The sequence below is a fragment of the Canis aureus genome, chromosome X (assembly GCF_053574225.1).
Source record: "Canis aureus isolate CA01 chromosome X, VMU_Caureus_v.1.0, whole genome shotgun sequence".
In the NCBI taxonomy this organism is placed as follows: domain Eukaryota; kingdom Metazoa; phylum Chordata; class Mammalia; order Carnivora; family Canidae; genus Canis; species Canis aureus.
The window spans coordinates 113420501-113443021 of NC_135649.1; the positions used below are offsets into that span (position 1 = coordinate 113420501).

Consider the following 22521-nt stretch of genomic DNA (forward strand, 5'->3'; position numbering starts at 1 on the left):
CAGAGTCTCTTACAAGACTGAAATCAAAGTGTTGGCCAGGACTGTAATCAACTCAAGGCTCAACTGGTGGAGGATTTGTTTCCAAGCTCATTTATATGACTGTTGGCAGGATTCAGTTCCTCATAGGCCTCATAGGTCTGAGGGCCTCAGTTCCTTGCTGGTTGTTGGCCAGAGTACTCCCTCAATTCCTTGCCACATAGACCTCTCCATAGGGCATTTTAAAACATGGCAGCTTGCTCCTTCAGAGCAAGCAAGCAATAAGACCCAGGAAGAGTGAGACAGAAGTCACAGTCTTTTGTGACCTGATCTTGAAAGTGACATCCCGTCACTTTTGCCTTATTCTCTTTATTAGTAGAGGCCAACAAATAGCCATCTGCTTTTTCCACGGAGTTGTGAGCTAATTGAAAAATCAGAAAAATAGGTGAGGCAGATAAGAGACTCAAAATGCCAACACCTCTTACTTAACACTGGTTTTCTGTTAATGAAATCAGATGTTCTGCACAAAAATGTTAAAGGAGCTCTTTTACAATTATTTTAAATGGGGAAAAATACAATTACAAATCAATCCAAAACCCCCAGCCAAAACCCAAACACATTAGAATGTCCATATTTAAGGAACAAACTCATATCATGAGATAAAATGCTTAAAATATTGTTTTGTTGACACCAAATAATTAATATGGTTGTTAACAAGCAGTTGCTTTGTCCACAGCCATGTCTTTCTTAGTGCCAGCAATATTCTAGCTATAAATCCCCTTTGTTGACACTCTGGAGCACTTCAAAATATCTATGTGTCCTTCTGATCCATCTAAACTTGATTTATTCTAAATGCCAATTGTATTAGGAGTGAAACTTGAGATGTTTCCCGCACACTCTTTTCTTTAAAAGTTTGTATTGATTTTTAAGGCATAAATGTAATTTTTTAATAAAACCCTCATTCCCCTGAAAAGTACTTAGGTGAAGTTTGGATATTAAAAGGCAAGAGGCATTTCCCTGAGGAAACATTAACTGAAGACACATTCTGTGTGGTATACGTGTGTTACTTTTAGTGTAAATAGTACTAATATTGGAAAATGTGATTTATTATCTGTGGGCGAGCAGGCTCTAAAATTCTGTGCTCTAGAATTAGTCAGACTTGTCTGTTGAGTCACAGATCGTGCTGAAGAACTGTGGGCTTTCCCTGAAGGGAATTGTTGAAAACATTTCCTCCATGGCAAACATTTCCATTATGTTGAAGATATATGGCAAGACCAGAGCACAACATGCAATTTTGGAGGATTGGCCATCTCCCAAAAGAGAGGAAGCCGGGGGACAGGGGTGCAGGGCAGGAAAACACCTTTAAACTCTGCAATCAGATTCAGTTATTTTTCATGTCCACGTCCAGAGAGGGGCAAAAGGGAGCCAGAAGGAATACCCTAGTGAGGTCCCTCCACACATAAAGAAACCACCAAGTTTGGGAAACCAGACTCTTTCTACAAACCCTGTGTTGTAGGTTCTGACAGTTTCCATGCACGAGCCTCACAAGGGGGTTGCAGATCAGGTGCTGCTCTTGTTATTGCCTTCGTAGGCGAGGAAACTGAGAATTTAAGAGAGTAAGCAACACATCAAAGAAACAGGAATGGAAGGAACAGACAGTGACACACTTGAGACTTGAACCCAGGCCTATCCAGTGCTGAAGCCCGTATTTTCAACCAGAGTGATAATACCTTACCATTTTATTTAACTCTTGATTGTAACCGGAAATGAAATGTCACTGAATTTTTAGGTGGTGACATGTTGAATTTTGATGAATTTTAACTGCTAAAAAATTTTATCCACATTTGGAGGGTTCGTTTGTTTCCATCTTTGTCCAGACTAGAGGTTCCCCTTTACTTAAGTTAACTTCAGCAGTAGATGGATCTTGTCGGGTTTCGACCAGCATATTTAATTTCAAAACTTTAGAGATCATCCCTCTTTCATCCCCCTCCTGTCTCTTCTGTGCTCTGTAGCCAGAATTATATTCTGAAATGCAAAATCAATTCTGTCTCTTCCCTGTTTAAAACCTTGTAATGGTGTGTCATTACTTAGAAGAGAAATCCCAAGATCCTTTAAGCAGGCATGTGACTTTATCTTTTCATCCCAGCTTTTCTTTCCAGCCTCATTTCTCATTCCCATTCCAGAATAAGATCCAAGCATTTTAAACTATCTGCAGCTGGTATAGTTTCTCTGTGAAGAAGGACGTGGAATGCTAAGAGTTTTGACTGAATGATTTCATAAAAATGTAACCATAGAATCAGAGATGTCCAAAAGGCCTCAAATGCATTTCCAGCTGTTCCTCCTCGACCATTTGAAGTACCCCTTAATATGAGTTGTTGTTAAGACTGTTTCTTAAAAGGGATACCTGGGTGGCTCAGTCGGTGAAGTGTCTACCTTTAGCTCAAGTCATGATGTTAGAGTCCTGGGATGGAGCCCCATGTCAGGTTCCTGCTGAGCAGGGAGTCTGCCTCTCTCTCTCCCTCTCCCTCTTGCCTTCCCTCTGCTCATGCTCACTCTCTTTCTCTCAAATAAATAAATGAAATTTTTATTTAAAAAAAAAAGACTGCTTTCTTTAAAAATCCAGAGTCCCCATTATAAGTCTCCAGGCTTTTATTGGGTTCAGAGGCAATCAGAAGCTTTCAGCAAAATAGTGGGTTGTGTGTTTGTGCGAGTAGGTAGGAAAGGGGACCGTTGAGCAGGATTCTGAACAACTTGTAAGGGAAAGAAGCTTGGGAGGTAAAAAGGCTGGAATAAAAAAAAGTCATCTCCTCATAGGGCTGGGGCTCAGTTCATTTTTAGTGTAAGGTTTGATATCCTCTTACCCCCTCAGTCAACCCACAGACTGGATGGAGCTAGGATACAGACAGAACTTTCAGGTTGATTCACAAGCTAGTGTTGCCACACTGGTTCATTAACATCTTGCTAAATCAGTCCCAGAGCCATTGAGAAAATTTCTGAAAGAGGGAACCAATGACAGCACATATTGAATATTAACTTGATGCCTCCCAGAATCCAGTAACAGGACCTTTTTGCCTATTTTGATGTGTGATGTTCAGATTTTCGCAGTCTGCACACCCTTACACATGAGCCCATTTTAATGATACTGGTGAGCTATAAAAAAAATTAGATCCATCCAAGGCTTTCCTGAGATCAATACCATAATTACATTTTAGACCCTCCAGGTATTAATCTACTTTCTTTCAGAAAAGCAATTCCATTTTCCTAGCATGGTCTCTTAAAAATAATACTACTTCTCCATGGCTCTTTTGAAATTTTTTCCCCTGAGGGAGAAGGAAAGGCAAGCTTTTCCTTTTCACCTTCACTTCTACAGCCTTTCTGTCTTTTAAACTGAATATTCACGGATGCTCTACAAAGACAATACACAGAAAAAGGGCAGATCTAAAAGTATTTTATAATATTAACAGCTTGGATGTAAGCTGTTTCCAGTGCTGACACTCCTTGTTTTCATTATTTTATTTAAAAAATATTGTGTTATCAAAAAATAATGCTAGTAATATTTGTTGAACACTTGTTATGAGCTAATGATTGTTCTAAGCACTTGATGTGAACTGACTAATTTAAATCTCATTAGGACTTTGAAAAACAGGTACTCTTTACACATTAAGACTTCAGTGTGTAGAGAGTTTGGAACCTTTGCCCAAAGGCTCACTGCTAGTAAAGATGGAACCAAGATGGGATCCCAGGCAATCTCATCACAGCACCTTTATGCTCAACCGGTAAGCGATACCTAGCTGAATCTGTTTGTTCCTTACACTGAGCCATATGCCTGGAAGGCTGTACAAAATTAGACACAATTGGTGCCTGTACTGGGCTGAATACTGTTCTGCCAAAGTTCATGTCCACTTAGAACCTCAGAATGGACCTTATTTGGAAATAGGATCTTTACAAATATAATTAGTTAAGTTGACGTCATACTGGATGAAGATGGGCCTTATGAGGTGTCCTTATAAGGAGAGGGAGATCTGTAGACAGACACACAGAGAGAAGAAGGTCATGTGAAGATGGAGGCAGAGATTGGAGTGATGCAGCTACAAGCCAAAAAATGCCCAGGACTGCCAGCCCCCAGCAGAAGCTAAGAAGAAGCAAGGAAGGATGCTCCTCTAGAGCCTTCAGAGGAAACATAGCTCTGTTGACACCTCGATTTCATGTTTCCAGCCACCAGAGCTGTGAGAGAATACTTTTCTGTTGTTTTAAGCCACCAGGTTGTGATAATTTGTGACAACAGCCCTAGGAAACTAATATAGTGCCCTTAAAAGTTTCATAGGGGAAATGGATAAGGAAATGAATAATTTAAAATGATACAATAAAATCTACTAAAAATAAATATGTCAAATGTATATTTTATGTATCCAACATGATAGTTGTATATATACAACTGTATTTAAGTATATATCCAATATGATAATTTTTATATCGAAGAAGCAATATACCATGGTAGTGAAGAGCATGGATTGTGTGGAAAGACGGACTGAGTTTAAATTCTGGCTGTGACATTTTATTAGCTGTGTGCCCTCTGCAAGTTACTTTACCACCCTGTGCCCTGCTTTCCTCTTCAATAAAACAGCTTTTGGATATCTTTGACATTCGTAGTTTTATCTTCTTACAGCAGCCTTGAAAGGTGGGTAGATGCGGCAAATATCATCATCCTCATTCTCCGGGTATTGCCTAGATACACATAGCTAGTCCTCTGATGGCTGGGTTTTCCTCTGTGACAGTAACCAGTTCCTTAACTGTGCTAGCTTTCAGTTTCCTTATCCATAAAATGATGATGGTGATGGTGGTGATGGTTATCATGCACTGCAGGCCTGCTCCTTTCGAGGCTTTCTCATGGGAAGCCATTATTTTTCTTTATGACATTACAAGAGAATAAACCGAGGCTATGGGAGAAAGTTGCCCAAGGCCACGGTTCCTATGATCACAGGATAATCTGGCAGAGTTGAGGTGCAGCTGATTTGTAAACTGTACTGATGCTGCACATGTGTTAGTTGTATACAGTAAAAGTGCTCCTAACAGCTTCCTCCTACTGACCCGATTATGCCAATTTAAACTTTGTTCATCGCTTAAATCAGGAAAATGTTTTTCCTTTCTGTATTAGGCCGAAGTGAAACAATAAAAACTCTGTTGTCCTCTTTTACTAAGGAAGTTTGTTCAGACTGTCTCTCAATATGGTTTTCTTATATTTACTTTTCACTTGTCAGCTATTGATATTTAGATGATAATTTAAAATCACAATAGAAAAATTTTAAATGAAATTATAATAGTTACAATAGACTACAGAAGAATAGACTCTATTCATAGGTGATAGGTTCAGAATGACATCATTAGTGAAATAAAACATTAATTAAAGGTGGGTAGGAAAGGACAACTAATATTTACTCACTATCCAGTAAGTGGCAGATACCAATATAGTCCTTACCTACAATAGTATGAGGTAGACATTATTATATTCTATTTTATAATATCTTTAGTGCTAGGACATAAAGCTTTGCCCAAGGACACCTTACAAATATGAGACAGGGAGAATTTAAACTCAGATCTGATTCCACAAACTGTGCCTTTATAACTATGCCACCTGCCCTTCAGGAAGAATGGGCAAATAATCATGTGGAAGTAGAGTAATATAAAGGAGAGAAACTGCCCTTTCTAGCTTTCTCTACCAGGGATATATGGAAAAAGGCTCATGGGAGTACTTAGAAAGGAACCAGGATAAAATTCAGGGGATTTTGGTTTCTGAGCCCAAAGTTATATTAACATGCTGTGTGATATAGAGCATGTCACTTCAATGCTCTGGGTCTTGGTCCTGTTAAGGTATGATATTAATAGTTAAATAACAGTTAAGCATTGAATTTGAATTGTGATCTGTCAGAAAAATTACCTGCAACTTGGAAATAGGCAAAACAAAGGTTGCAGGTGCTCTTTCAGTGCAGTGCTGGGCCTGACATTGTATTGTCTGGCCTATTTTACCACTCCATGGAGACAGAGGTGAAATTGTCGAATTTTGTCCAACAGAAATGCAAATGATTTCTGTCTAAAGAAGAAATAATCCCAAAGGTTACTGGCTATGGACCTGTTGGACATGAACCAGTTTTTTAAACAAGACTTTTATTTATTTATTTATGAGAGACACACAGAGAGAGGCAGAGGCATAGGCAGAGGGAGAAGTAGGCTCCTTGTGAGGAGCCCGATATGAGACTTGATCATGACCTGAGCTTAAGGCAGACACTCAAACACTGAGCCACTCAGGTGCCCTGGACATCAACCAGTTTTGTGTCTAACTCTGGAAACTTATCCTGGTATTGCTTGTAAATACCTAACTTCTCAAATGCGCTTTGGACTGGTTTTATTTATTTATTTTTTTTAATTTTTATTAATTTATGATAGTCACAGAGAGAGAGAGAGGCAGAGACATAGGCAGAGGGAGAAGCAGACTCCATGCACCGGGAGCCCAATGTGGGATTCGATCCCGGGTCTCCAGGATCGCGCCCTGGGCCAAAGGCAGGCGCCAAACCGCTGCGCCACCCAGGGATCCCCTGGACTGGTTTTAAAATCTTACTGTTTTTTTAATCAGTTATTAAGTATAACTTTTGACATGCGTTAATTTTATATTTGCTGGAGAGTCATGATTTTATCTTTTTGAAAATTATGCTTTAAGAATATTTAGCCACAAAGCCTCAAGTCTACAACATTTTCTGGAATCTCTGCCTCTGCTTCCTCTAAGTGACACAAAAATGGACCTGGAAGTTGAGACTGCTACCTGGCACTTTGGGCTCCTCATGCCAGCAGACAAAGAAGGGGGTTACTGTACTAACTGGGGTGATCCATTCTGACTATCAAGGGGAAATTGAGTTGCTACTACATTAATGGAGGTGAAGGGAAATATGTTTGAAATGCCTGAGAAACCCCATGTCTTAGAAGGCCCCCATCTTCTGGTAAAAGTCCATGTGAAAGTACAAAAACTCAATCCGGGCAGGATAGCTAATATCCCAGACCCTTAAGGGTGTGTAGATAGGGTTTTTCAGAACTCACTTTGGAAAATGCTGATCTAATACAATTTCTTCATTGTTACAAACCCAAAACCTGCTTGAATTTTGACAGCAATTTTTATCCAACTGGCTGGTATTGGGTTGCTTACTTCTATCTCCAAGCCTCCTGTGTAAATACTCAATTAACTCCTTAATAAGTATTAACTATTCAGTATTCAATCAACAAATACTATATTGATTAGACACCTACTAAGTGCCAAGCACAGATCTAGAATTAGGGAATACAACAGTGAACCCGTGTTTCTACTTTCTCACATGAAACTGCCCTTCAAGTGTGTGTGTGCACGTGTCCATGCATATTTCTGTGCATGCCTAAAACACATAAAAGCATCAATTGGGAAGTGGCAAGTGCTATGCAAAACAAAAGGCATGAATGAGAAATAGAGTATAATGGTTGGAGGGTACTCGTTTATATAGGGTAGTCAGACAAGGCTTCTTGATAAGAAGACATTCAAGCTGAGGCCTGAATTAAATGAGTAAGCCCTGTATGTATCTAGAGCAGGTGTTGGTAAAGTACTGTCCATGGGACAAATCTGGCCTGCCACCTGCTTTTATAAATAAAGTATTATTGGGACACAGCTACACTCATTTGTTGACATATTGTCTATGACTGCTTTCATACCACAACAGCAGAGTTGAATAGTAGCAGCAGAGACTGTATGGTTTGCAAAGCCTAAACGATTTACTGTCCGCCCTTAAAGTTTAGTAACTCCTGGTCTAAGGAAAGAGGGTGCCAGGCAGAGGAAATAACAAACACAAATCTCTGAAGCAGAAGTATGTTCAGGCACCTGCCAGTATGCCTGGAAGAAGGCCAGTGTTGTACACACCTCAGAAAAGCACCCCAGAGCTTTGCTCTCCTTTTTAAAGACACGTTCACCTATTTATGAATCATTTGTGTCAAGGTGATAATGTAATTATCTAAATGCTGGCTCCTGGCCTAAACGCATCACATACACACTACCTTCAGCTTGAGGGAAACTATATTACTTGTTATATTTTTTTAGGATTTTATTTATTTATTTTGAGAGAGTGTGTAAGCAGGGGGAGAGGCAGAGGCAGCAGAGAATCTCAAGCAGACTCTATGCTGAGCACAGAGCCCAACACAGGGCCAATCCCACGACCCTGAGATCATGACCTGAGCCAAAATCAAGAGTCGGATGCTTAACAGACTGAGCCACCAGGCACCCCTATATTACTTATTATTTTTATTTATTTTTTATTTTATTTAAATTCAATTTGCCAACATATAGTATAACACCTAGTGCTTATCTCATCATGTGCCCTCCTTAATGCCCATCACCCAGTTATCCTATCCCCCCACCCACCTCCACTTTATGGATGGAACTGGAGGTACCTCCAGTGAGTGAAATAAATCAATCAGAGAAAGACAATTATCACATGGTTTCACTCATATGTGAAATACTTGTTATTTTTAAAATGTGTTTGCACCAAAGTAGGAATATCACATGTTTTCTTATGTGGGGGCATGTGTGACAATGTGAAGGTCATTTTCTCTCTTTCAAGAATGGAAAGAAACACCTCCTAAATTGAGTTCTGTTCATCTTTTTTCACCTCCAGTATCTCTTTGGCCATCGATCACATAAGATATTACTCTCTGTGAGGATATCCTTAATGCTGTGTACAGTATTTGAGCTATTTTTCTAGGCATTTTCAACAGAAATCTTCTATTGTGTACCTTCCTTTACCAAATTATTTTGTCATCCTTGAGAGTGAGTCAGAGGTACCATGGCTTTTTACTTTCTCGGTTTTTATTTTCCTAAACATGGTGTATATAGTGAGCAGATACAGCATGAGGAGTTAGGAAACAAATTATGCTGGATATTCAACCTCGAATATGACAGGTGGCTTTGAGTGAGGCATTTAACCCATGGAACTTCTGTTTATCTATTGACCAAAGGATGGATATTGATTCTTTGTGATCTGGCCACCTTGGATAATTGTTGAATTAAATGCTGTTGTGAACATCAAAACATTTTGATATGTTCAAAGTACTATATGAGTATGAAGTTGTGTTGTTATCTTTAGTTCTTTGTGATCTAGGAAAAGCATGCATTACTTGAATCATTTAAATTATACTTGAGAAAACCCAAATTGGTGAAAATAAAAAATTTAAAGCAGAGGCTGAAAGATTAAAAAAATATATCTGGCAGACACATGACACATACTCATTCTGCAAATTGGCTTTGGGCTTAAACTAAGAAATGCATACATTTTTTAAAATTCTCAAAATATTTTTACCCAAAACTGTGAATCTTATGATATGGGATTTTGTGCTGTGTTTTGGACAGACTTTCTTATATTAATTGACTAAGCGTATCGTAAAATGATACTCACTTAATCTGTATTGGAAAATTTGGTTTCAGAATTTGGCAGTTCTGTTCAGGAGCACAGATGAGGAGCTTAATGCTAACACTGGAAGGATTTTTAAAAATCTACAGCAAGTCTGGTTTGTAGCATCTGTTTGGGGCCAAGGTGTTTGAGAATGCCATAAAGAGTCTTAAGCCTTAAGTCATCTCGATCTGTTGTTAATACTGAGTGGCAGGAATTGAAAAATGTTTAAAAGACAACTCTCCCGATAATCCATCATCTGAAAAATGGTAGCAGTAGTTGGTTTCTTCATGTCATTGCTTTGTTGGGAAAAACTTATATAACTTTGTCAATAGGCACAGCATATCCTCCCTCACCAACTTTTTCCTAGCTATAGTAATAATATTCATTGGGCATTTGAGCTTTGGCAGGCAATACAGAGAACCCATGAAAACATAGCCACTTTCTTCCAGAAACTTCCAAGCCAGTGAAAACTGGTAAGTTCTCTTCCCTCGGATCCATGATTTTATTCATGAACTATTTTTCTTCAAATACCATTGTGAAAGAAAAATGTCCTAAATGAAATATCCAATAACATTATAGGGGAATTACCTATTTTTCCAGCGTATGCAGCACTCAAAAATCTTTTCCCTGAGATTTTATCTTATTTATATAACTCAAATCAGTGCACTGAAGAATTCTTTCCACTGAATGTAGACTAGAATCAGAGATAAGTCAAGAATCCCTCTTGCCATCCAGGATGTCTTTGCCTGCTTGAGTAGCTGGCAGATATGTTTAGAGGTGAATCTTCTTAAAATTGTCTGATGTGGGGACCACACACCCCCAAAATTATATGGTACACACATTGATTAGACATAATCATTTAGTTTAGGATTATCCCCCAAAGTGCTTCCCCACAACATCAGGGCTCTTCCTAGGACACTTATAGAGAAAGGCCCATGTTTGGAAGGCATTTTAGCCTAAGTTTACTATTTTTCAGTGAAATGAGAAATGAGACCAATCCAATACTTTGCCTTATTTGTTTGGAAAGGAATGAACAATAGGACATGTTTTAGGAATGATAAAAAACAAACAAACATAGTATTAATCTTGCCAAGGTGAGGAATTATGAAGCTTCTTTCCCAGTGGATAACCAATACTATTCATGATAATAATAATTTTATTATCTATTAGTTATTGGAAATCCACTGTGTGTTAGACACTGAGCTTTACTTGCATTTTTCTCAGTTTACCCCTCTTAAAACTCTATGAAACAGCTCAGGTAACTTACCCAAGATCACAATGTTGATAGGTGGCCAAGCTAGTCTTTCTATCTGCAAAATTCCTGTTTTTAGCTGTTCTACAATATTTCTCTCTATGGAAGTGATTCAATATTTGAATTGGTTTAAAAGGCCATAAAATCATCTTATGAATCTGCATCTTATCTGAAAATATTATGATGGATATCTTTAGTTAAGGAAAATCTATAAGGGTTAAGGTGAATTATTTTTACTTCACTGAGATTTTCAGAATTTTTTTTTCATCTTAGAACTCCATTCCTGACAAAAATCAGGATGGCTAGGTAGACAAGTTATTCTTTTAAATTTATTTTCATTTTGATGTTTCATGATTCCTCAGTGCTCTTGGAACTTTTTCAGAGCTTATATGAGGTATCCAGTATTACATTTGGCCCACAGTGACTACCAGTAGTTCACATCCCCATTTCTGTTTCTACAATGAGAATAGTATTTTTTCTTTCTTCCTAGGGACATTATAAGCTACTATTCTATTAGGACATAACATAATAGATGTAAGTGCTCTAAGCTTATGAGAAAGACCAGAAACAAAAATCCAAGTTACCATTGTCATTTAAGTTACTTACATTGTAGTGCAAAAATGGAAAGACTCTTAGGGAAGTTTTGTGGCACACTTAGCTTTATTGAAATTGAACAAATATTTTTTAATAATCCCTTTTACAGCACATGTAAAATTTAATTTTTTCATTATATTTTTACAGGTTGTCTTTTATCTGAGTAAGCAAAAATACGTCTTTTTTTTTTTTTTCTTACTTAAAACATGTAGCCAGGATTCAAACCACGTAGCTCTGGTACCAAAAAGGCAACGGGTTATGAAAATCACAGTACAATTTTAAAATTCTTTAAATTAGTTAAGGATATTTAAAACGATATTCACTTGATTAACAGTAGAAATCATGGGTCATTTGACATCAGGACTAGTAGTTACACCTACAATGAGAGCGGAAATGGAAAGTTCAAGCTAATATGAGCTACACCATTCAGGACACACCATCTCCATAAATACTGTGGCCGAGAGGTTGCAATGACTAAGTCACACTTGAGCAGTTAAAGTCACACGTAAATATAGCGAAAAAAATACAGTGTGCTGATTGGGATCTAAAACAAAATGGGCATTTATTTTTAAGAGGGTATACTATCAAATCAATTACACAACACACAATTTAAACCCCCAAATTACATTTAGGAAAGAAAAATAATATTAAATTGCACACCTACACGGACAGTAAAGTAGAAATCTGTTTTTTGTGGTTGGTGTTTATTTTTTGTTGTTGTTTTCTCAATAAGTAGAAATAATTTACGACCCACAAAAGGATTTCTCAGGTGAAACACTAATTACAGACATTGTAAAGAACGTAGCTCAGAGTACTTGTTTTAAAAACGAGGCAGCATTTTCCTGAAAAAGTTTGGTCCTTGACTCACTATAGGCTAGTCACTATGGTCAGATGGTAAGCATTTTCCGTGTGTGTGTGTGTGTGTGTGTGTGTGTGTGTGTGTGGTTTAAGCTAACTTTTCTGTACCAGAATTAGTCAAAACCAAACCAAACCAAAGACAAATAGCTTTCAAGAACTTGACCTTGCATATCATGTCTAATTAATACATCATCTGAAAGAACAATGCTAAAGACTATGAAGGGAATTATGCTCACATGATTCTGCAACACTTTAATTTTGTGCAAACATTTTCTTTCATTGCCCAGATAACTTATCTTTATTCATATAGGTGCCAGGAAACCTGCCCTCATGATCTTCCCGCCCCCCCTCCCCCAGCCTCCTCCTCTGTCAACATGATATAAAGACAATTTCACTGTGTATTTACAAGCACAACAGTTAGGCAAGAAAGTCCAGGGTCTGAAGGGCAGATCTATTTCTTGTGGACATCTTCATGCCGAATGATCTTGTATGTGATCCAGTAAAAGATGTTGAAAATGAGGAAGGCCAATGGGAAGGCAGCTCGAGATATCGTGTCAATCCTTTTTGCCCGGTCCACAAACTTCTTCTTGATGGCATCTGCATCTTTTGGGGGTTGTGGGAGCGGGTTGGCAGGTGTGGCCTTGACAGCTGTTCCATCTTTCACTTGGAGGCAGTGACCCATCCCATAACCACTGAAATTAAAACGACTTTCACGAGTAACATCTTCTTCCTGGGAGAATAAAGACAGAGAAAGCACAGATTGGTTGTCAGTCAAATCAGATGGAAGATGCTTAAAATTCTTCAGAAGTAAAAGGATAAATCACAGTTAACTGGTAGTGTGGGAGGCTTTTGGAATGTGGAGTTCTCTTTCAAGTTCAACTCAATTATTCATGGAGCAGATTCAGTTCATTAACTTTCAGGCTGAGAAATTAAGAGTAAGAATAACAACTCTGTGGTCATTTTAATTAACAAACAGAAATACATTATATTCAGCACGGACTTTCCCAAAATCTAGTTTATTATCCATAACTTTGAATGGACTGTTTTCTAAACCCCAATATTATACTTTATGTCCATATAGAAGACCGTTTGTTCATTCACTCACACATCATTCATTCATTCAAAATATCATTTACTGAATCCCTGCTGTGTACCTGGCCCTGAGCTAGGAACTTCTAATTTTGTGGCCCATTCACAGCCTAGTTCCTTCCATTAACATTGACTTCAATGTTAATGTTAAACCTAAGATTAACTCCCTAAATGTATACCTGTTTTCCTTCCAGTCCTCTAGTTCATCTCAGCTGTATATTAAAAATTAAACATTCACTATATGGTGTTGAATATTTCTACCACAGCTAATTTTCTTATGGCAATTTTTTTAGGCAATCTAGTTTTTTAATCAAGTGTTTTTTTTTAAAAAAAGACTATTTATTTGAGAGAATGTGTGAATGAGAGAGAGAGAGAGAGAGAGAGAGAGAGAGAAGGAGCAGAGAGACAGAGAAGCACACAGGTCAGCGGGAGCCCCATGCAGAACTCAATCCCAGGACCCCAGGATCATGACCTGAGCCAAAGACAGATACTTAACTGACTGAGCCACCCAGGCATCCTAATCAAGTGTTTTTTTTTTTATTTCCAGTATTGTGAGCATACAGTGTTATATTAGTGTTAGGTGTGCAATACAGTGATCCAACAATTCTCTACATTACTCATTGCTCATCATAAGTGTACTCTTCATCACCTTCACCCATCCCCCTCAGCCACCTCCCCTCTGGTAACCATCAGTTTGTTCTCTATGGTAAAGTCTGTTTCTTGGTATGTCTCTCTTTTTTCCCTTCACTCATGTGTTTTGTCTCTTAAATTCCACATGAGTCAAATTATGTGTTATTTGTCTTTCTCTGATTTACTCACTTAGCATTATACTTTCTAGCTCCATCCATGTTGTTGCAATTGGCAAGAGTTCATTCTTTTTTATGGCCAAGTAATGTTCCATTGTGTGTGTGTGTGTGTGTGTGTGTGTGTGTGTATGTATGTATGTATCACGTCTTCTTTATCCATTCATCTATCAATGGACACTTTAGTTGCTTCCATAACTTGGCTATTGTTAACAATGCTGCTATAAACATCAGCATGCATGTATTCCTTTGAATTAGTGTTTTTGTATTCTTTGGGTACATGCCTAGTAGTGTGATTGCTGGATCATATGGTAATTCTATTTTTATCTTTTTGAGGAACCCCCATGCTGTTTTCTACAGTGACTGCACCACTTTGCTTTCCAACCAACAGTGCACAAGGGTTCCTTTTTCTCCACACACTCACCAACACTTGTTTTCTAGTGTTTTTAACATTGATTCTTTTGTTATTTATCTCTACCATATTTAAACATGTGTCATCTTAACAGTTGTCAATGATATCTTATGTTGATTGTTTCTTTATGAATTAGTGAAAAGACTGAAAAACTGTCACCTCAGGGTAAAGTGCCAATAGCCTTAGTAGAGTTGGATGTATAGAATCTCAGCGTGTGATTAAGTCAAAAGGGTGGAGTTGAAAAGGTAAGATTGAAATGACCTGCTGAATAAAAATTTAGTCCTAGGGGCATCTGAGTGGCTCAGTTGGTTAAATGACCAACTCTTGGTTTTGACTCAGGTCATAATCTCATGGGTCATGAGATGGAGCCCCATATCAAGCCTGGCTCAGCGTGGAGTTGGCTTGAGATTCTCTGATTCTGCCCTTTCCCCCCACTCACTTGTGCTCTCACTTTGTTTCTCTCTCTTTCTCTCTCTCTCTCTCTTTCTCTCTCTCAAATAAATAATAAAAATTAAAATTTAGTTCTAAATAGTCATTGATTAAATCTTCTTTTGAGATGAGTTCACTGCCTTCCACAATACTGTTCAACCCCTGTGAGTCATGAAAGACACTGCAGTCTTTATTTTGCCAAATAATAACAACGTTTATATTTCCCAAAACACAAGAAAACATGGTATGAATTTTATTTCATCAATGTTTATTGCACATCAGTTGTGCTTTCAACCACATGTAAAAGATAAAGTGAATGAAATACTTTTAACATAATATGAATGAGAGCCCAACTGTAATCCAAATGGTATAACAAGGACAAATTTATGTCAGGAAAATCAGGTAAAAGCTCTTATAATAAAGTAACTGTAAAACTACTCCTTATAAAATCATCTCCCCAGTACTTTTATTTATATGGGATTGCTCTTTTTTTTTAAGATTTTGCTTATTTATTTGACAGAGAGAGAGAGAGAGAGCACACACAAGCATTGTGAGTGGCAGGCAGAGGGAAACGGAGAAGTAGGATCCCTGCAGAGCAAAGAGCCTGATGCGGGGCTCAATCCCAAGACCCTGGGGATCATGACCTGAGCTGAAGGCAGACGCTTAACTGACCGAGCCACCCAGGCACCCTGTATGGGATCGTTCTACACAAGTTGGTTCAGGACACTCTGTCTCATTCCTTAAAAAAAATGTAGTAAAGAATTTTTCATGCAACAATGAATTATTGAGTGTTGAGTCTATGGCAGGCATTTTGCTAGGTACTCAGTAACAGTTGATGAAGTTGGACAAGAGCCCTACTTGCATGGAGCTTTCAGAACCTAGTGTAAGTGTTCAACTTAAAAACATTATCATATAAGGAAGCTGGCTAAGAAAACCCAGCCTGGCATTAGAATACTTTCATGTGTCCAGCTATATAAACTCAATAAGGGAGACTTTAATTGGACTCAGATTCTAATATTGAATCTGTTTTCTTTGCCTTGAAATATGAATGATATATTTCATAGATGTAAAAGTTTTAAATAAGTGAAGTATTTAAAAATATAGAATAAAGAGATGTATTAATCATTATAGTGTTATCAGATGACTTATTCAGTACTTAGCAAGAAAGGAAGCACACAGGTCATTAGGGGGAGGGGATTTGTGAGTCACATGGACTGTCTTGGACTTTCTATTACTAACTGGTAATTAGAACTCAACTACTGAGTGAGAGAAGTAAGAAACAGTGCCAGTTGATTTAGTAAACAGAGATACAGACTAGGAATTTGGATATTTGGGTTCTAGGTCAGGCTCCAAGGGCTGGAAGCTATGTTGATTTTAAGCAAGCTATTTATTCTTTAATGACCTCAGGAGGGCACCTGGGTGGCTCAGTCAGTTAAGCATCTGACTCTTGAGCTCAGCTCAGGTCTCCTCTTAGGGTTGTAAGTTCAAGCTCCATGTTGGGCTCTACACTGGGCATGGAGCGTACCTAAAAAGAAATAAATGAATTAATTAAATAAAGGCCTCATGGACCTCATACCAAAAATGTCAAGGCTGGATTAGATCTGTGGGTCTCAGCTTTGACTGTTGGGGAACCTTTACAAATATATGCATGCCTGCATCCTCTCCTAATCCCTTCCAGACCAAATGGATTAGAATCTCTAGGGAGATTTAAAATCCAGTGACTAATGCAGAAGGTTAGAAACCAATGGCCTAGACAAGCTCTAAGGTCCAGCTCTAAAATGCTGAACCTGTTCTATATTATTAAGTCTAAAATTACTTTTTGAATGGAAACTATTCCTCAAAGTCCATTTCTCCTTATCTGCCTAAATTTACTCTGCTGTTTTTCCTTTCCATATCCGTAGAATCTTGTAAATTGCTGTCCTCACCTCTATAAACATTTAGAAACTCATGATTAAGCATATAGTTCACTGCCTGAATGATATAAGATTCTTTTTAAATTCCTGGATCCCTGAAGAAATAGAAAAGGTAGTTAGCTAGTAACCTGCTTTAACACGTAGAACAAAAGGAAACCTAAATAGCCACATCCATTTTTTTTTTCAGACTGACTCATTCATTTAATTTCTATAGTCTTTCCTCACATACTGTGAATGGATAGCCAAAGAGATGAACTCATTCAATTAAGTACCAGAGCTAGAGTAGAACGATGCCAGGTTAGGTTATCATTACATTGTGCATTGCCTGACAAACTGTGGGTGCTTAATAAACGTTTGCTGAGTAATGAAGAAAAGGGAACTTTAAGAGGGTTTTTTTTCTATTCTTGAAAATACTTTCCTCATTCATTCAACAGCACTTCAAATTATGCTTCTGAGCATAGTTACAGCTAATTAAATCCATTCTTTAAAATTCTCCACCACAAAAATAAATTTGTCGTAGGTAGAAATTATCCATTACATTTTTCACATGCAGGAGATACGAATGCTAGTTTAAGGGAGGGTCTTCTTATTTACCCTTATGACTCATTCAATGCATTTTAAATATAGAACCTTAAATTATCCACATCAAAGGGTATGGTTTTGATTCAGAAAACATAATTGCAACCAATTTTGAATTTTTGTGTTGTAATGAATGACTAATTGCCTTTATAGCAGGTTCAGAATAAAATGTTATGGTAATATGGCAAGATTCCTATATGAGGGTAAAATGGAGATGAGTTTGAGTCATGGATAAGCTGAAGCTAAAATAAAGGACAATCTGTAGGCACAGCCTAGTTGAACATATTAAGAGGGAAAATCAGATCTTCCCAGTAAGGAAGGAATTTTAGGCATATATTCTCCACTTCTAATTCACTGGGAAACCAGTTAGTTATGTATTGCTGCTGACCCACCCCATCTTCAGTAACTTTGAACAGTGAGTACTTCTAGTTCCCTCTGTTTTATTATTCACTGATTAAATTTACACGGAAAATGAATCATCCAAACATTCAATACACTCAATTTCTATATCCCACTTTGAGAAAATCTCCTTAAATCCTGTCTTGCCATATGAAGCACTGTCATGGCACTATGCAATTCATTTGCGTTTGTTGTTTTCTTTAACTCATGCCTCAGTTTTACTTATTGTAAAATTTACTCATCCCTGTGTTTGGAATAACTCTTGTCTGGATGTGATATCGAACCTAAAGCTCATCAGAATTACATTATAGTGAATTGTTTGTCATAAGCAAATGATTTTGGTATAATTAAAGAACATGATGCTTATAAAATGAAAGATTTTCAGGGAGCCCATAGTTCTAATTTTTCTTTTATGCCCTAGAAAGGAGGAAAGAAAAGGATTCCTAAAAATCTGGTGTCGGGAAAAATACTTTCCATCACATTTGTCAACCAGATTCTTTCATTGGGTTGAGTCTCTCTTATGTTGGAACAGGAAATTCCTCAGTTGTAACTCTTGGGTATAGGGAACCTCAATTAGTGCAAGGATGTAATGGAGTCTCTGGCCATCCTTAGGAAACAATGTAAGTCCATGATGGGGACGGGGAGCAGTTGGTTAAGTGATTGACTCCTGATTTCAGCTCAGGTCATGTTCTCAGGGTCATGAGATTGAGCCCCGTGCCTGGGTCCACACTGGGCACAGAGCCTGCTTAAGAGTCTCTCTCTCTCTCTCTCTGTCCCCTGCTCCTCCCACCCCTTAAAAAAAGGGGAAAAATATTGTGAGTTCAATGTGAGTTTTCACTAAAAAAAAAAAGTTCCCTGATCAAATGAAGGCTATATAATGTTTAAATGTAAGGCCTTCTGATTTCTATCACCTGGTCTTGGGGGAAGGGATGGCTTGAGAAATTCTCAATTCTTGTGGCCTCAGTTTCTTCCTTCATGTCGCAGAGACTTGGGGATCGATATGAACAATACACAGGTATCATTTACTGATTATAAATATGTACTAAGCGTTTAAAACTACAGTCAGTCCTATCACCAAACTGACCATGGAAATCACATGCTTTCATGGAAAATTTTGACTGAGAGAAGCTATGTGGCTTTCCAAAGTTATACCACTGATAAATGTTGAAGATGAGATTCAAATTCAGGTCTGTTGGATCCCCAAACTGTCTGATTCCAAAGACTCTGAGTCTGTGAATTTTATGAATTTTTCCCTATCAAACCCCAAATAGCTTCACTAAAGATTGTGGCTGAAGAATCTGACTGAACTTTGTTGAACAACGAATTTAAAGTAAAAGTAAAGTAAACTAAATATAAACCCTTTGTTGTTTAATGACGTACGGGAAAATGAATTAAAACTGTCAGTGTCATTCTGGGAAGATAGTAAATAAAAGTTTTTCCAAAAGAAAAGTTTATCACTGGAGCATCTCTTTCTCAGTGGAGTATATCATTCATCTTAATTTTTGCACAAGGAACTTCTGGTATTCATTTCTTGAGCACTTGCTATTCGTGTATTCATATTTCTACCAAACTAAGGACCTGTTACGTGCCAGGTATGAGGTAGGGATGCAGCAGTACACAAGAAGACAAAGTTTCTGCTTTTTGGAGTTAACATTCTATTGGGGAAAACAGACAGTAACAAGTAAAGAAACTATGCACACACACACCCAATCACCTACTTCTACATATACCCATATATATGCATATGTGTTTACATACACACACATTACTTCCACACACTCACACACGTGCACACACAAATAATGATGACTGCTTTGAAGAAAAACAATCGAGAGACTTTAGAGAGATGAATGGCAGAGAAATGGGTGTTTTAGATTGAACAGTCAGAAAATGCCTAGGGAGATGTCAGGCACTGTGCCATTTGTGAGGGATCCGGTGGTAAGCAAAACATCAAATTCTCGCCTTCAGGGAATTCACAATCCTGAGATGAAGACAAATGTAAATTAAAATAATCACAGGAATACATAATTGCTCTGGAGGAAAGTTCTAGGGTGCCATGTGAGCTTATTAATGGGGTTCCTGGTCTCATCTGGCAGATAGGAGAAGTTTTTCCCTGAGGAAGTGATATTTTGTTAAAGACTTGAAAAATCAAAAGAATTAAAGTGGTGAAGGCAGAGTTACGAGATGTCTGAGATGGAGGGTCTGCTGTGGGATGGATCCCAGAATGCAGGTGCAAAGTGGGGTAAGACAAAGTTTCACAAGTGACCAGGCCAGGGGCTGGATCATATAGGGCTTTGCAAACCATGCTGCCTATTTGGAGCTTTTATTTTCAGAACCATAGGAAGCAAAAGATGAGTAAGACTTTGGCTTTTTTTGGTGGGGGGTGGGGAGAATAGAGACTAATACAAGACAAACCCTTGAGACATTTACAAAGGTTTATTGGTGGTCAGAATCGCCTAAAGTCTCCAGAATTGGTGAAGGTATTCGTGCTAATATAGCTGAGATGTACAAGGCAATGTGCAAATCATCTATGATTGCCCTCATCTGGAAAAGACTCTAGCTACTTGTTGGTTTTTAGAATAAATTCTCAACTTTCCTCCTTATTATTTTAAAAATTTTGCTTTCCAATTATATTAAGGAATGGATAGTCAGGAACTTTGGATTTTGATAGCTGATTTCCATTATTGTCTTCATTCACTGGAGGGTGAGCTCCTAAGAGTGTGCTAAAGTCATCTCTGTAGCTCTATTCCCTGACAGTGCTAGTCCTGTAACAGTTATTCAATAACTGTGCTTGCCATGATCCTCTTGATTCTGAGTAAAGTCTCTGAAAGGATATGCTCCCTGGGGGAGAGAAGGAGTTAGTGATCTCCTTTAGCTGATCTCCCTCTCTTTGCCAATTGCAATCCTTTCTGCAGCCTCTGGATCAATATTCCTCAAAGAACTTCCATCCCTATCCCTCTCACTACACATGATAGCCTTGATATGTAGAGGAGCAGAGGAAAACACTGGAACTGAATCTCAAAGACTTTGGTTGAATTCACATCTTTACTATCTCCTAAATTTGTGGGTTTAGGAGAGCCCTCAGATTTTCTTCTCTCCCATTTCCTCATTTTTAAAATAAGGAAATTAGTCTTTTAGCCATGTTCTGAGTTTGAATAGAGGACTATAATGCTGGCTAGTATGTTGCCTTAAGACTAATCTCTAGTTGGTTGATATGTTCAAGAGTTTTCTTCCCAACCAGACACTAGAGAACATGTAAATAAGAGTCTTAATGTCTTCTCCCTGCCTCTTGCCCTGATAGCTTCTGCTAGGGTTGGCTTCATGGGCATGCATATTTTGCAGTCAAGCTGGGTCCAGAAGGTCCCTAAACTTGGTTTCATACCTTGCTATAGGCATCTTAAAATTCATATTTTTGAAAAAGGACCCCACATTTTCATTTTGCACCAGGCCCCACAAATTTTGAAGCCAGCCCTGTTTTCTGCTATACTGGGGCTAAGGGAATGCCAATGGCCCACTGTTTCTATTCTCAGACTTAATAGTTTTCAACAATTTCATCTCCTTAATGACTACTCCCAGGCTCCTTTGTGTGACATTCAAGGTCCCCTATGTTCTACCTTATACCTATCCTCTCATGAGGTTCCATGATCTGTGATTTTAGTTGCTGGTTCCCTTTGCATAGAATACCCCTCACCTTTCTTCACATGGTGAGCTCCTGCATATCCTTCAAGACTCTACTCTGCCATTATCCCATTCAGGATCCCTGAGCCTGGGCCATGGGTTTCTCCTCAGTAGCACTGGCTACATACCTCCATAACAACCTGCTGCATCATATTAGCTGTTTTCATGTCAGCCTCCTTGATGACATTCAAGTATAGGGACCCAGTTCCTCATATCTTGATAGCCCCAGTACCCAGAACAATACTTGGCTGAACCTTCGTATGTTGAATATATATAAAGGAAATACTTCTTAAATCGTAGAAAAAAGTCTATTGTAATATTAAGAAATGCTTTTCTGGCTTATTTATCATGTGGCATATTTCTGCATATTAAATTGACATAAAATTAGGGCAAATTTAAACTTAACAATGCCACTCAAGCACTGAGGTGTTTATGGTCTATTTTGAAACACTGTCCAAATTTTTGGTCCACTGTTAAGCTAGTGAGCAGCCCAGATAGTGTGAAAATACATAAATTTAGATCAAACTCATTAACAGTCTTAGCAAACAATGTACACTCATTTGCAAAGAAAATAAATGGCATAGACAAATATGCCAGACTACAAAGAAACATTTTTCCATTTATGCATCTATTTGCAAGTCAAAATAATCATGCTAGGTAAATGAAAAGACAGTACATATTAGATATATGCAAATATTTCACCAAATAAATTAGACCTTATCAGTTATTACCATAGCAAAGACTACGGAGTATTTGCATAACATTAAGGGTATCTGAGCTCATATGCCGTCCATTTGGGTTTGGTGAACAGAATAAAATTCCTGTAAATCTATGGTCATCACCAAACATTGGTTTTATGTCATCAAATTCTAATTAATGGAACATTTTCTTCACAAATCTCTTAAAACAAATGAATGTGTGCCCTGTGGTGCTGTACATCACTTAGCTATCATTACACAAAACTTCCTTCATTGTCTGGGTCACATGTTATTTTTGTGTCTCCATGTGAAAATAAAAGCCCACAGGGCCTCTTATGCAGGACAAAGCTCACCTCTACTAATGGGGAGAAATCTGTGGGCAAGGA

At 38.0% G+C, this 22521-nt stretch overlaps 2 protein-coding genes across 6 annotated transcripts in view; one reads left to right on the forward strand and one right to left on the reverse strand.

Moving 5' to 3' along the window:
- Positions 1-22521, forward strand: part of LOC144308047 (uncharacterized) — a 404506-nt gene that overhangs the window by 49433 nt on the left and 332552 nt on the right. The gene's annotated exons all lie outside the window — the stretch shown is intronic.
- The window catches only part of GLRA2 (glycine receptor alpha 2), a 173599-nt gene continuing 163567 nt past the window's right edge, over positions 12490-22521 (reverse strand). For all 4 annotated transcript variants that reach the window (XM_077888189.1, XM_077888190.1, XM_077888188.1 and 1 more), the window contains one exon: positions 12490-12865. In XM_077888189.1, the coding sequence (XP_077744315.1) occupies positions 12587-12865 (279 nt within the window). In that variant the 3' untranslated portion in view covers positions 12490-12586. The remainder of the gene's footprint in view (positions 12866-22521) is intronic.